General features: G+C 44.1%; 1 protein-coding gene across 2 annotated transcripts in view; it reads left to right on the forward strand.

The window, feature by feature from the left end:
* CFH (complement factor H) overlaps positions 1-14,636 on the forward strand; it is a 104,185-nt gene that overhangs the window by 57,415 nt on the left and 32,134 nt on the right. For both annotated transcript variants that reach the window (XM_059728416.1, XM_059728417.1), the window contains exons 12-16: positions 1,262-1,438; positions 4,126-4,299; positions 9,787-9,969; positions 10,523-10,705; positions 13,675-13,866. In XM_059728416.1, the coding sequence (XP_059584399.1) occupies positions 1,262-1,438; positions 4,126-4,299; positions 9,787-9,969; positions 10,523-10,705; positions 13,675-13,866 (909 nt within the window). The remainder of the gene's footprint in view (positions 1-1,261; positions 1,439-4,125; positions 4,300-9,786; positions 9,970-10,522; positions 10,706-13,674; positions 13,867-14,636) is intronic.

The following is a 14,636-nucleotide window of genomic DNA, read 5'->3' on the forward strand; positions in this document are numbered from 1 at the left end:
GAAGGAAATCAGCCAGAGAGCATCTAGGATCTCAACCCAATGACTGGGACCTCAAAAGGCAGTTTCTACCATTGCCCTGAGCTATTCCTTCAATACCCAACAAAATTCAACAAGCACAAGTGCAAAGTCCAGCACTTGGGATGGTATAATGCAGGGGTGAGCAAAATACAGCCTGCAGGCCAGATCCAGCTCATGGAAGAACTTTGTCCAGCCTGTGGCAGGTCCTGTCATCCTACCTGGTCTGAGCACCATCCAGCCCGTGGTGTGTCCTGCTGCCCACAGGCACGCAGTGAGACTGGAGAGGCTCTGCAGCTGAACTGCATTTCTAGGATGTCCACGTAGTGGTGTCTTCTTCTGGCTGCTATTGCACTGGCCCCAGCCCCATGGTACTGGTGGGGACCTGCATGCACAGCCCCAATCCCACGCCACTCAATGCCTGCTCTGGACTTACCCTGGCTGGAGAGGACCAGCTCTGGACCAGCTGGAACCTGCATGCACTGCCTCGTCGCCAGCCCCCCTTCAATGCCTGCTCCAGGCTGGCTGCCCACACTGAGCAGCAGCAACAGCAGCAGCAGTTGGGCAGAAGCTGCTGCATGCATGAGGGAAAAGTAGCACCCTCCCCATCATGGCTGCTGGGCCTTTCTTGCTGCAGCCACCCAGAGTCTGCACCCAGGCTGCTCTTTGGCTCATCTCCATTGCCAACACTGTGCCTGTGGGAGGCCTGGAGGCAGCAGTGACAACAGCAGCAGCCAGGAGCCGCAGGGCATTCTGGTGGCAGGTTGTGGGCAGCTGCAGCAAACAGGGCCCAGCAGCAGTGATGGGGAAGCAGTCACTTTTACCTTGCACCTAGCAAGAGATTCTGCCCTACTGCAGATGCTGCTTAGTGTACGTGGGTACCGTGGAGCAGGCGTGGGATGGCCCGGGGTTGAGCTGTGCACATGGTTTCCAGCTGGTCCACACTGGTCAGGGTGGGTCTGGAGCAGGCGTGCAGCTGGCTGGGGTCAGGGCTGAGGCTGGGGCTGTGCACTCAGCTGCTGCTAGGTGCTGGTGGAAGGGAAGAGCCCTTGTTTCTAAATCTATGAACTTGTCCTTCTCAATTCTTGAGATTTCATGTGCAGAATTCTCTGTGGTTTGGCAGCGTAACAGTTTTCATTTGTTTAAATTTCTGTTGTGTAATTAATGAGGCTTATGAGCAGAGAAGTACATATGAAAAGGACAATTCAGAGTCTGTAAAAATAATTAAACTTGTCTAATTCTACAGAGACATGTACAAGACCAAATTTAGAGAATATTCTTCTCAAAACAAGTAAAAAAGTATTTTCACCTGGAGATGGTTTGACTTATGAATGTGCAGATGGATACCAAACTATACATAAAAGCACAAGTGGTTACACTACGTGTAGCAAAAATGGATGGACTCCAGAGCCTCAGTGTCTTGGTAAGAGAATTTTTCTTTTCCTTTCAAGCTACTAAAATGCTTGCATAGGAGAACAGAATGTGATTATTTGTGAATTATTTTCTCAAAGTTTTCCTTATTATATTTTTGTCGAAGGTCCTTTTTTTGGAGAATGAGTGGGAATTGTCATGTGGCAATCAAAAACCTCTCATTACATTCAGTGGGAAATCCTCAGGACAGGGTGCATCTACATGAGACACTTAATTGCATAGTAGCATAGTATACGACAAAGTAAGCATATGCATCTACACATACTTACTATGCAGTAAACCTCGCTAATCACGAGTAAATTTGCTAACTGCAAATCCAAGTAGCAAATTTACTTTTGATTAGTAACTGTGCAGTAGTGCAGTAGTGCTTGTGACCAGGAGCAAATCCCTGAGATTGCGATCAGGGAATGGGAGCTGGGAGATCCTTTTCTCCAGCCCCCGCTCCCTGATCACGATTTCCAAGTAAGGGGCTCGGAGCTTCTTGCTGCTGGGGCAGGAGGACATAGTCCCCACTCAGGCTCCAGTGGCAGAGCCTGCCCTGGCAGCAGGCAGCTCCCAGAAGCAGGGAGCAATTTCCTGTCCCCTGGTGGAGGGCTGACAGGGAGCAGAATTGCTCCTGGTCAGTTGTCTACATGACTGCTACTGTGCAGTTACTAATTGAAAGTAAATTCACTACTTGCAAATCGAAAGTAAAAACTAATTTAAAGTGAATTTGCTACTCACTCCCTGAGGGCTGGGAGGTCCTTTTCTCCCAGCCCTCACTCCACCATTGCAATTGAGAAGCAGGTGTCTGGGTGATCCTTATCTCACCATGCCAGCTCTGCGATCACGCGGCCAATGCTGGGAGATCCTTATCTCACAGCCCAAGCCCTGAGATCACGGAGCTCAGACTGGGAGATAAGGGTCTCCCAGCACCAGCGACCAGCCCCATGGTCATAGAGCTGGTGCTGGGAGATAAGGGAGATAAAGGAGATAAGCTTCCCAGCTTGTTCCCCACCCAGCGCCATGCTGCAGAGCTGAGTGGGGAACAGGATCTCCAGCTTCCACCCCATGTGGGGTGTGGGGGCTGGGAACTGTCCTGGTCAGGGGCAGGTCCCAGCCCCATGCCCTGATTGGGAGATCGAGGCATGGGGCTTGGAAAATGCTGCAGGGGTGGGGTAGGTCCCAGCCCTCTGCCTCAATCTTCTGGTGGGGCAACTAGCAGCAAGCTAGCTGCCCCACTAGCATATCAGGACAGGGGGTTGGAACCTGTCCCTCCCCTGCAGCTTTTTCCAAGTCCCCTGCCCCTGTTTGGGGAGCCAGGGCAGGAGATCACTGCTTGTCCTTGTCCCTGCCCTGGCTGCAGTCAGCCCTGGGGGTAGGGTATAATGTCCCAGACCTGGCCAGGAGAGCTGTCCTGTCCTGGTGCTTCCTGCTAGCGCCTGGACTAGCATCCAGGAGGAGCATAGAACTCCCCCTGATGGCACAGGGCCCTATTGGAGGACTCCAGGAGGTGGGACCAGTTTGCCATTATCAGCAAATCTGCTCCCACTTCCTTTCATGTGTAGGCACCTGCCTGGGAGCATTTAATTGCAAGTAATTTACTCACAAGTAAACTGATTCCAGATCAAATGCATGTGTAGACACACCCACAGTGTTCTTCATAGGCTTATATGAAAAATATCCTTATTTTCAAGTTCTTGCTTTTCTCTAAAATGTAGGACTATAATGTTCAGGTGACGTTTTGGATAAGTGGAGCGCAGCAGCTGCAGGTTCTATTCATAGGTTTCATAGGTTTCAAAGTTGTTAGGGCCATCAAGTCCACTTCATGTACTTCTACACGTTGTGTTACCACTGTGGAAAATGGTTATAGAGATTTACTTATACCACAGACAGGGAAAATTATTTTTGATCCACTGAAAGCGTTCAGTTCTGTGGTTTAAGAAGCCTATTGCAGGTGATCCCCTCCCCCTCCCGCCCCTCCACCCCCTGCCCCCACTCTTTTGCAAGGAGCTGGAGGGCTTGGGAAGAGAAGTTAGGAATGGTTCTGATTGTATTGCTGTTTTGGTGTAGGTTATTTGTAATGGTTTTATTCGCTATACAAGAGGTAGTTCTGGAGCATAAATAACTTGTAGATAAGCTGTTCAAAGTACAGTAGCTGAATTAATTCATGCAAACCACAGAATATTTATTGTAACATGAATGACAGAAAAACCCTGCAAGAGGATAAATTAATATGTGAAAGGTGTATCTTAAGATTTGATGAAGCAATTTAGATTGAATATACAGCATCACTAGTTGATTTCACATGGTATATCACGTGTTGTCTTGGACAGTAAGAATGCATTTTCTGAAAACCTTTTTAAAGTTGCTTATAATACTAATTGTATTAACAAGAGTAGTATCTGAGAGAAAGATGATAGGAATTGCTATCCTTATGTAACGCTCACTGTTTTTACTTCCAATACAAATTATATTGTGTCCTATAATTTTCTGGAGCATGAAAATCTTTCCCCCCTGTTTCTTTATAGATTCCCACATGAAGTTCACCAATATTTTATTTATCAACATTTTGTCCCAACAAGAACCTTTCCATTGATTTCTGTATCTTTTGATCAGGGTTCAAACTATTTTGTTCAAATCATTAGCATTTTAAGATGCTTTTTATGTGAGTAAATATGTTTCTTTTCTTGCCTTTAGCAATAGAATGTGAAATGCTGACACTGGCTAAAGGAACGATTTCCCCTCAGGAGGGTAAATATCGTAATGGAGATGTGATAACATTTTCCTGTGCTAAAAGTTACACCAGAGTAGGACCGGACAGCGCTCAGTGTTACTACTTTGGCTGGTCCCCTGCACCTCCATTATGTAAAGGTAACATTTCTCCTCTGCCTTTTTAAGTATTAATTTTTCTGCCTCTAAAATACTGTCATTGTCTCCTATGGACATGCTCTCCCCAAAGCTGAATCTTACTATGCTAAAAATGTCCCCCCCTCATGTTTGCACAAATGTGTGTGTGTGTGTGTGTGTGTGTACACAGCCCTCTATTATTATGTTACCTTGTCTGATTAGATTGCCTTCTCTAAAGGCACAGCTCTGCTCTGGAAAAGATGCAGAACTAGATTTTCCCAGGAGGAGCTCACTCAGGGATTGTGAAGACAATCCCCATTGCACAGGGGACTCTTTTCTCTACCTGACTTCTGCACCCATCTGCACCCTTTAAACCTGCACAAGAGTACCCATTTTGTCTTTTGTTTTGAGGCCTGGTACAATACATTGAGAAGACCTTCTGCTTCTTATGTCTCTTGGGCAGGTGCTTACCAAGAGAACTGGATGTCAGTGGCATACTGAGGGTACGCTTACATTTGCGCCCCCCCATCCCGTCACACCACCCACAGATGCCGGCAGTGGTGGCAGGGGAGTGGGTGGTGAGTGCTGAGCAGCTATTGGCAACTGCCCGCAGATGCTGCCAGTAGCATTGGCAGTGGCCAATATCGGCGGGGGGGAGCATACCTGTACCCACATGCAACACCTACAGCGGTGATTGGAGGCGGAGGCAAAACTGGAAACGTGAAGTGCTTCCTACACCACTGCTGCTGCTTCCAGTTTTGCAGCCTGTCGGTGCCCCTCCACCCCAGCCCTTCAACTGGGGGCCATGACCCCCCATGCCCTGTCCCATCAGTACACAAGTAAGCAAATTAGCAAGCCTATACCAATTATATATTTCACTTTCGATTCCTGTGTTATACCACTCAATTCCTCCCTCCACAAAGTTACACCAAGGAACCATTTTTTTTAATTGTATTAAGATTATTTTAATTCTTTCAGTACCTTTCCAGTCCTCTATGACCTTTCAAATCTGTTGCATACAAAATCTAATGTATGCAAAATGTATATGTACGATGTATATTAACCATACTATAAAATATAATATTCAGAATACCCAAGTATTTCCCTCTCCTGCTCTATAATAGGTTTTCAATATCTTTTTTGGTCCCAAGTTTTTCATATTTCTTTTCTTTCTTTTTTGAAGGCAGCATAAAAAAGACTTATGAGCTTTCATTTGTTTTGTAACTTTCTTCCACTAGTAATAAGCTTCTTCTTTCTAATTTGATTGTAGCAAAAGGAATGGACTCACAGAGATAAGCATACCTGTTGTTTTTATATTAGCTGTATCTTTATTAATGAAATCATTATTAACCAATAATGCTTTCAGGAACCTAGCTCTTGTAAATTGGCCCTGTAGAAACAGATGTGACTTGAACTCCTCCTTATTAATCCTGTGTGAAGGACTTCATGGTGATGCCAGTTGGGCTCAATATAGAATTTAGCATGTCTGTATAGCAGATTTCCTGAAATATGATATGATGCTGAATAAAAGATGAGCCCCCAATAATTAGATTTGATATATGGAAAATTTATGAATTTCTTATAATTCTGCAGGTATAAAATCTAATTTTTGGAGGGTTGCCTTGAATTTGTTTCCCTTCTACCAGTACAGCAGGAAAAATACATCTTGGGAGGGAAGGGCAGCTACCCACCTTACCCTCTGCACCCCACCCTCCCCTTCAGCTTCTTCCTCTGAAATCCCTTCCCTGTCTGCTTTTGTCAGAATCTGCTTTCCCTGAGCACGTGGAAGTGAGAGGAAAATTTGAGAACACTGACTTTGCAATAAGTGTGCCTCTAGTAATTTTCGCATAGGCAAATTATTGTGGGTACTCATATACTTAGGTCATCTAGCATTAATGTAGTTTACCTTTCTGGTAAATGGCTGCAAGTTTGAGCACAGGCAAATACATACACTTTTAGGCAACACTTTTGTACAATCTATGTAAAGTATTAGTCCAAAACAACAAAGATTATCCCTTACCATACAGTTAATTGGTCTGGGTGCCAGCAGAGTCAACATGACTTCAAGCCATGGTGAACCTACAGCTCAGCACTGCTCAATATGTGTGTGTACTCTAGGTACCCCCCACAAAGGATCCATGTGCTAATTAACTCCCCACTCATGGCTAGGCAGGGTATTCTTGTCATGAGTCCTGGGATCCTCCAAAATTTTATATGCGGATGAGGCACAAGGCAATCCAGTCCAACTCCAACCCATGGACAGTGGGTCACATTACTCGTATGTGACAGAATGAGAGGGGATGACAGAAGGATTCTGGTAAACTATTTGGAGCTCTGTTTCCTGATGTTTTCCAGCCATTTAAGGCAGGCAAAGAAGCAGAAATAATTCAGAATGGTAAAGAAAAGAACATCTCATCTGTGGAAGTGGAGAGGAAGCCAAGATGTTCAGTAAAGTATCTCGCCATGGCCTGTAATAGTTAGCACTGAGGGGACTATGCTCAATTTGCAGAACCATATATTAAATGGGTTGTGCTAATCTATTCTTGTGATAGGTTCCTATTAGCCTGTTTGCTTACTATGGGCCATGTGTTTTAGTCATGCTCACTGTTGGCTGAATTTAGTCAACTTCTTAGTTAGCTTCCATGACTGAAAACATGCTGGTTTTGGTAGCCATTTAATGATAGGCAACGTATGCAAGTGATTTGCTTATATACCAACGTAATATTAAGAGTTTTATCCCTCATGGCGATTGGGGTGGAAAAACCTTATCTTATATTTGAATAAATATGGTATTATAATTTTTTTTATTCATTTTCTTACTGACTAAAGTAGAAATAGAGATGTTCCAAACATGAAATTAGCCCAGCAATTTCAACTACAGTATAACCTCATAAATGTGGCATCCTTGGGACCTAGCACCTGCTGGAAATTTGAAAATTCTGGATTTTTGAAACCCGCGGTGAGGGAGGGAGGCTGCAGTGTGGGGAGGGGCACAGTGCAGCCCAGCAGCTGCTCATCGGCTGCTCCCAAGACTGCAGCAGGGAGCAAAGTGGAGGGAACTGTCAGTGGGTGTGGAGCGGGGAATGGCGGGACATGGCTCTTACTGCTACATGCACCCTGGGAGGGCTTCAGGCTGGGGGACTGCACCAGGCTCTTCCCAGGGGCGCGTGCCCCCACATTTGCCCATAGGACAAGAGCAGGCTGCTGCTCCAGGCTGGGGCTGGTGGTGGCACCAGACTCTTCCCAGCACTCAGGGAAGGAGGCAGCCTGCTCTTGGCCTGAGTGCAGATCTGGGGTCATGCACCCCCCGTGAAGAGTCCAGCATAGCACCCCAGCCTGGAACCTTCCCAGGGTACACATAGCAGCAAGAGCCATGCCCCATCCCCCCCAACCCCACCCTGCATCCACTGACAGTTCTCTTCATCTCTGCTGCAGCCCTAGGAGCGGCTGACATCGCCTGCCTGCATTGCTAGATTTTTGAGAATTCCAGAATTTTGAATGCCGGATTTATAAGGTTATGCTGTATCTACTTCAATTCTGATATGATATATATTTATGTTTGTAAAGCTCCTGGGATTGTATTTATTGTACAGTTAAAACATTAATTGTATGATCATTTGCAACATGGCACACATTCAAATAATTTATCTACTGATAAAAATGGTAAACTAGCCACAAAAATGGTGAACAAGCATCAAAGATGTCATTTGTTAAATGTGGAATATCTTCTGTGGCTGATTTGTATCACACTTCAATTTGAATATGATGTTACAAATTGAATACTAGGGCTTAATAGGTCCTCCAGCATTCCAGGGTTCCTTTCTCCTTGCTCCTGCTCCACCTGTGCGTGAACTGGGACTTTGCTTGCAACCCCAGGTTCTGCACTGAGACCCTGGCTGGTTCCAGAGCAGCAACCAAGGCTGTCAACCATAGCCCACAGCCACCCTCAAGTAGGACAAGGCAACTTTCTACTCTCTCACTCCTGTGGGCAAAGCAGGGATGCAGTTGAAGCCCCAGCTGCTGTCCTGAATCCAGAACTGGTTCCTCTCCCTGGTTCCGTGTAAGGGGAATGTCCTTCCCTCCCATTGCACAGAACCAGGGTGACAGCTGTGCATGAGGGAAGAGAAAGAGCCAGCATACCTTAATCCATTATTGAGCTTCAGTGGCTCTTTCCCTGGCCCCTTGCATCCCAGTTCTGTGAAAGAGGTGAGAGGTTGTTCTATTGTTCTTCTACAGTGTTTGTCACATCTGAATTTTTTCTAATATTCTTTTCAATCTCACCTCAGATAACTGCTTGGTCAAACTAACAAAATACCATAACTGCTTACTATAGTCCTGAATAGTCTCTGAAAGGTATTACCAGACTTAGTTGAATCCAAGATGACCCTGAACTTAAGATAACCTCCTCAGTAATTGCATTCTACACATGAAAGATTTATAAATTTATTATCATTTCCCATGTATAGAATCTAATCATTGGAGGGCCATCTTTAACAACTCCTCCCCACCACTGCAGGTGGTCAGGCAATGTGGAGGGACAGGTGGTTTTGGGGGAGATAAGCAGCTTTCCACCTGCTTGGGACTCCCCCTGCCACCTCTGTCCCATGCCTGCCCCACCCCCGCCTCTGCCCCCTTCTTTCCCCCAGCCTCTCCTCTCCCTCTCTCCCAGGCTCTGTTCCCTAGTTCCCCCTACAGCCTCTTCTTCCATCTCCTCTCCAGCCTCTGCTCCATGTGAGCAGGGTCTAGCCCCATTCTAGCCTGGTGCACTTAACATGGCCCCAGTTTAGCCCCTGTAGCAGCTATGCAGTCTGGACACCACTCTTACAGGTTCAGATGGGGGCTGTGTTCAGTTACCCAGGCTTCAGCATGGAAGAAGCCTGCTAGCCTGGAGCAAGGATAAGTTGATGGGGTGGGCAGGAGAGAAGCAGGTGTGAGAGTAGAGACTGCATAGGAAGGGGCAATGGCAGTGTGGAGCTGAGCAGCTGAGACTATGGCGCTGACGTTAGGTAGAGGCTGGAGCCAAAGCCACAGCAGCCACCTGTACACATCCCCCTCGTACTTGATTTTAAGACCAGGGTCTTTTTCTCACATGTTAAATGGGGGAGAACCTCATCTTAGAATTGAGTCAGTATAGTTTTCTAATGAATATATGTCATCAGTTAATTGTTGGAGTTCTCTTGTTGACTATGTCTAGTCCTCATTTAGATTATAAGAACACATACTAACTATGCCAACTAAGACAGGTGTTCTGCAAATTTATTCACAAACCTGTACCAAAGCATTCCTGGTCCTGGAGAAGAAACTGCAGATTGTCTGAAGTGCAAGCTGCTTGTGTCCAGGGTACTTATTTCCATTTAATACTTGTGGCCTTTGGAATCCACATACTTAAAGATATAAAATTAATTAACTAATTAACCTGTCCCCATTTGAAACAATAAATCTGTTTTCATTCTTTTATTGTGATGTATGTCAAATTGTGGCAAGCGTTTATATATAATCTCTTCATTGCAGAGAAAGTAAGATTTTGTGAGCAACCACAGGCCGTTCTCAATGCCAGTATCATCAGTGAAATTCAGGAGCTATATGAGCATGGTACCATAATGGAATACCAATGTAACTTCAGATTTAAAATGATTGGATCAAGCAAAATAGAATGCATTGATGGAAAATGGTCTCCTTCACCTTCTTGCACTGGTAAATTATACATTGTTCTCACCTTTAGGATTGCCATGGGCTAGTACTTCACTTACATTACTAGAGCTTTTTCACAAACAGTTTTCAGTATCAGTGCCCACAAGGGAATGAAAAACGGCCTACCCAAGTGTTTTGGATAGCCTTGTCACCAAACTGATTATGTGCAAAAAATGATATAAGAGTTGAAGGGCAAACCAATATAGGCAGGAACAGCTGGAAGTCATGAAGGAGACTATTGGAAAAATCTCCATAAGGAGGAATTTAATAAAGAGATGGGAAAATGCACAGGATGTGGGAAGGGAATATTATTTTTCAGTGCAGCATGAAATGAAGTACAAAGCTAGGAATAGAAAAGGAGACTCAAGAATAATTTGTCAGAAAGGCAAACATGTTTCTCTACTCTGAAAGAGTAATCCTGCATGGTGCTGTCAGTAGGAGTTTTGGTGCTACATTTAATGGAAACAGGATTAAGCCCTAAAGGGCTATTTTAACTTATGTATGTGATAGGTCTTATATGTAACATGTGCTTTCTTATATATGCTTTTTTCCACAGAGGAGGTAAAAATCTGTGGACCACCACGTGTTATTCCTAATGGGTCTTCTCTCCATACAAACCAGACTGAGTATTTTCATGGGGATTCAGTGGCATATGGATGTGAAACGAACTTTGAAATCTGGGGCACTGGGGAAGCAAAATGTCTTAGCGGAGAATGGACCCATTTACCTTTATGTGCTGGTAAACTCCACTGAGATGTTGATTTTGAGTGACATTAAAATAATTTTATATAAGAATTTAGGAATTGTATTTATCAATATTTAAGCAGATACAAGGTATGTGGCTATTTTTAAAATGCCTCTTTACAAAACATAGCTGAAACATTGTTTTTGTGCTGATGTGTATTGATTTTTTTGTGGTAGAAGGTGCTGACAGACATGCAGCTCCCCACTGTAACTCATGGCACTTTGCAGGAAGTGCCATGAGTTACAGCAAACCCTGCCTCCGCCCAAGCCCGACAGATGTTCACTGTTGGGTTCTGGGGGTTGGGGAATCGAGCTGCAGTTTGGAGCACCTGCAAGTCTGTAGCCTCTCTCCCTCAGCCCCACCACTTCTCCATCTCAATCCTGACTCTGTCTTTGGAAGGGGAGGCAGGAAAGGAACAAAGGGTGCTTTGTCTGGGGCTTGAAAAATCTTTGCTGGATTGGAGCCCTGCAGAAGGAACTCCCTCTGCTCCCTTCCCTTCTCCCATTTTGAACACAGCACTGGGAGCAGAGCTGGGATATGTCAGCCCAGCCCTGCTCCTGGTGCAAGCTGACATGAGTTAATGAAGGTGCTCTGCTTTAGAACACTTTCATCTGAACACACATGTTATGGGGATTCAGACTGTTGTGGGTTGGGGCCCTTTTAAAACAGTCTGCTGCCACATGCTTCTGTAAGGGCATGGCTGTAGAGTGCTTCAGAGGATCAATCATGTGACAAAATGTCACCTGTGTCAGTGCCCAGAAACTTCATGAACTTTCAAAAAGTCCCCCTGAAATTGATGGGGCAGTGGCATTGTGTGCAAAGCCAAGACATAGGGATAAATCTTTGCAGCATTGTGGCCTTTAGCAGGATTTGTTTGACTTCATATTTCAGGATGTGTTTCCAAAAAAAGCAGATTAGGAAGGTTTGGAATGTAATAAAGTTTATTGTGCACTATACTAATTACTTGCATTAATTTGCTTAGATGACAGTTGACTTTTCAAAACCTTTATAGGATTTTTCCATCCACTTTTGAAGCCAGGATGTAAGGAGTAAATCCCACCATCATCTCATTTTTGGACCATGGTTTTTGGCTTCTTCCCTTAATTCTTCTGTTTAGTTTCACTGGATAACAGAAAATAGCCAACAGCATCTGAAAACTGGAAATGTTGTGGGTTTTTTTTCACCCTAAAATAAGCTGCTGTTTTTGCAAAAAAAAGAAAAACATAAAAAGGGGGTGTGGGGATTAAAATCAGTTACATTCAAGATGCATGCCAGAGCAAGAGTCTCATCTGATGTAAGTTATCTCATAGCTGAGAATCTCCCTCCATGCATATGCAATGGGTGCATGTACATGTGTGTATTAATGAACTTGAATGAACTCTTGAGCTTATCACTCCAGAGTTTATTCAAGCTAGGCATGCATCTGCATGTGACCCCAGGAATGCAGCATGTGGAGCTGGATTTGTGCAACCCTAGCTGGTAGGGGTCCCAGGGACAGCCTACCATCCCAGGGCTGTTCCACCTGGCTCTATGTGTCACAGAGAGGCTGGTTGGGACACAAGGGTGCTTTAGTGTGGGGCTCACTGGCAGGCAGCCCTTGCACTGAAGCATCCTCGTGTGCCAGTCAGTTGGGCAGCAACTACACATGTGCTGCTGAGGAGTTTTTTTTACTCCACAGAAAGATAGTACTTGTATTTACAAGTACTATCCTGTGGCAGAGTAAATTTGTTTACTCTAGTCTAATAGCTGTGCATGGGTAGATGCGAGATGTTTACTGCCATAGGTAATGCACCCCCGCTGATAGCAAGTGCTTCAGCTGGTAGGGGAGCATGGAGATCACTAGTGCCCCCCCTGAAATTGGCCCCACTGACACCGTGCTGCATGTGGAAGTGCTGGCACTTCCGCTGTCACCGTGCCACTGGCTTGCTTGGCGACTGGCCACTGGGGGACCTCTTTCCCGATTGCCGGCTAGCTGGTGGGGGATTTCCCCACCCCTGGTCGCCAGCTGACCATTGGGGAACCCTGCCTCCAGTGGTGCCCTGTTGGTGCCCCACCAGACTCAGGAAGCACCACTCACCCATGTTTACTGTGCAGCTATTTAGTCAACTGCTCCATAAACGTTTCTTTTGGATTAACCCAATTTGTTACCTTGAAGGCTTATGCTGCTTAAGAAGAGTTTCATATGCTTTACTACTGTTGTCCCCCTTTCATCAGAAAAAAAACCCCCTTATATTTATCCATAGTTTGCAGGGGTTTTCTTTAATTCATCTTCTACTACTTTGAGCACTGCATATGCCACAGGAGCATAGTTAGATGAATTTACAGTTATTACAGAATCTTTTATTCGAAATCTCTGAAAATACTGATCGGGGGTAGATAAACCTAGACTTTGGAGGTCTTTAAGACAAGCACCTGGCTGGGGTCATCCGATCCCAACATTCTTTCTTGCCCAGGGCAGGGGGTCAGATTTGATGATCTTCTGAGGTCCCTTCAAATGCTAAAAGTCTATGAAATCTATGAATATATCAGCTTTAAATCATGTATGCTTCTCTGAGAGACTGATTAAAAAAATCTTCTTACTGGGGGCAATATGCAGCACTCATGGTTCTAAAAGCTTGATGAGGATGCCTGCTTTTGTACTTCTTACTTTACAGTTGGTGTGATAAGATAGAAAAAAATTCTGTTATTGCATACAGTAAATGGGACACAGTTAACTTACAACAAAGTAACGTTATCCTATCTACAAATGTTTATTGCTACAAGTATTCAAATAAGAATATTAAAAAACAATTCTCGCATCTCTCTTTTTCTGGACTCCTTGGAAATGCTTGTTGCAATGGTAGATACAAAATTTTCACATGGGTGTGTATTCCAAAGTTGACAGAATTTCATGAAGAGATTTGTAGTTAATAAATTATATAATGTCTAGCATATTTTAAATCTTGTGTTTGGTTTTCATTCAGATAAATCTGCTCAATGTGCAGTTCCAAAGAGTTCTGAGGCTATCTACCTTATGCCATATAAACCCAGCTCAGCAGAAAAGATTAACTTTGGCACAGTTCTAAAATATAAGTGCAAAACAGATGTCAAAAACACTAAGGAATCCACTTGTGTTTCTGGCAAATGGTTACCTGAAATTGAATGCAAGCCTAAAGGTAAGCTTTTGCATTTATATGCAAATTTGTCATGCAAATGGTTAAAGTGTTGGAGTTAATGAAGTTTACTGGTTTGAAATGTTACTAGTTTAATCATCAAAACCTAAACTGTGTATATGCTAAAGAGTAGAATGTATAGTCTGTTCCTTTAAAATTACAGAGATAATTTATTTTAGGGTCATGGTGTTATTGTATGGTCCAGGGAATAGGAAAAAACAAGGTTTATTTGGTAATTTTTTATTGGACCAAGCACTTACTGGACTTAGTTCATCCAGTATAATATAATATCAAAGAAACTTGACTGCACAAATCATTTGATGTTCGAACAACTGTCTAATGTGAAAATCGGGCTTAACCCAGCACATCCTCTAAAAACCACCATTGCTTAGGAAAAATAACTCCCTCTGCTTATACTAGTAAAATAATCTAAGTACTCAAAAAACAGCAAATCTGTCCAGCTGGGACAACACATGGAGAAAAGAACACCATATTTCTCTTAATTCTTCTAAAATGTGAATGTCTTTGTTTTCCTGGGGACATTAAAAATCTCTTCTCCCTACATTGCAAGCAATAGATTAAAAACAAACAAACTGTGATTTCATTGTAGACAAGATTAGAATTAATTAATTGATGTTCTGTTTTCAGGTAGTTTTTGTTTCTCCAGAAATTAGAGAAGGGTGGCTCTCTCTCCTATGCTGCTCCTTCCTCCTTCCCAGAAAGCAGGACAGAAGCTATCTGATTCAAACTATATATAGGACATGAGCGAGAAC

Source organism: Alligator mississippiensis, chromosome 5 (genome assembly GCF_030867095.1).
Source record: "Alligator mississippiensis isolate rAllMis1 chromosome 5, rAllMis1, whole genome shotgun sequence".
NCBI lineage: Eukaryota > Metazoa > Chordata > Crocodylia > Alligatoridae > Alligator > Alligator mississippiensis.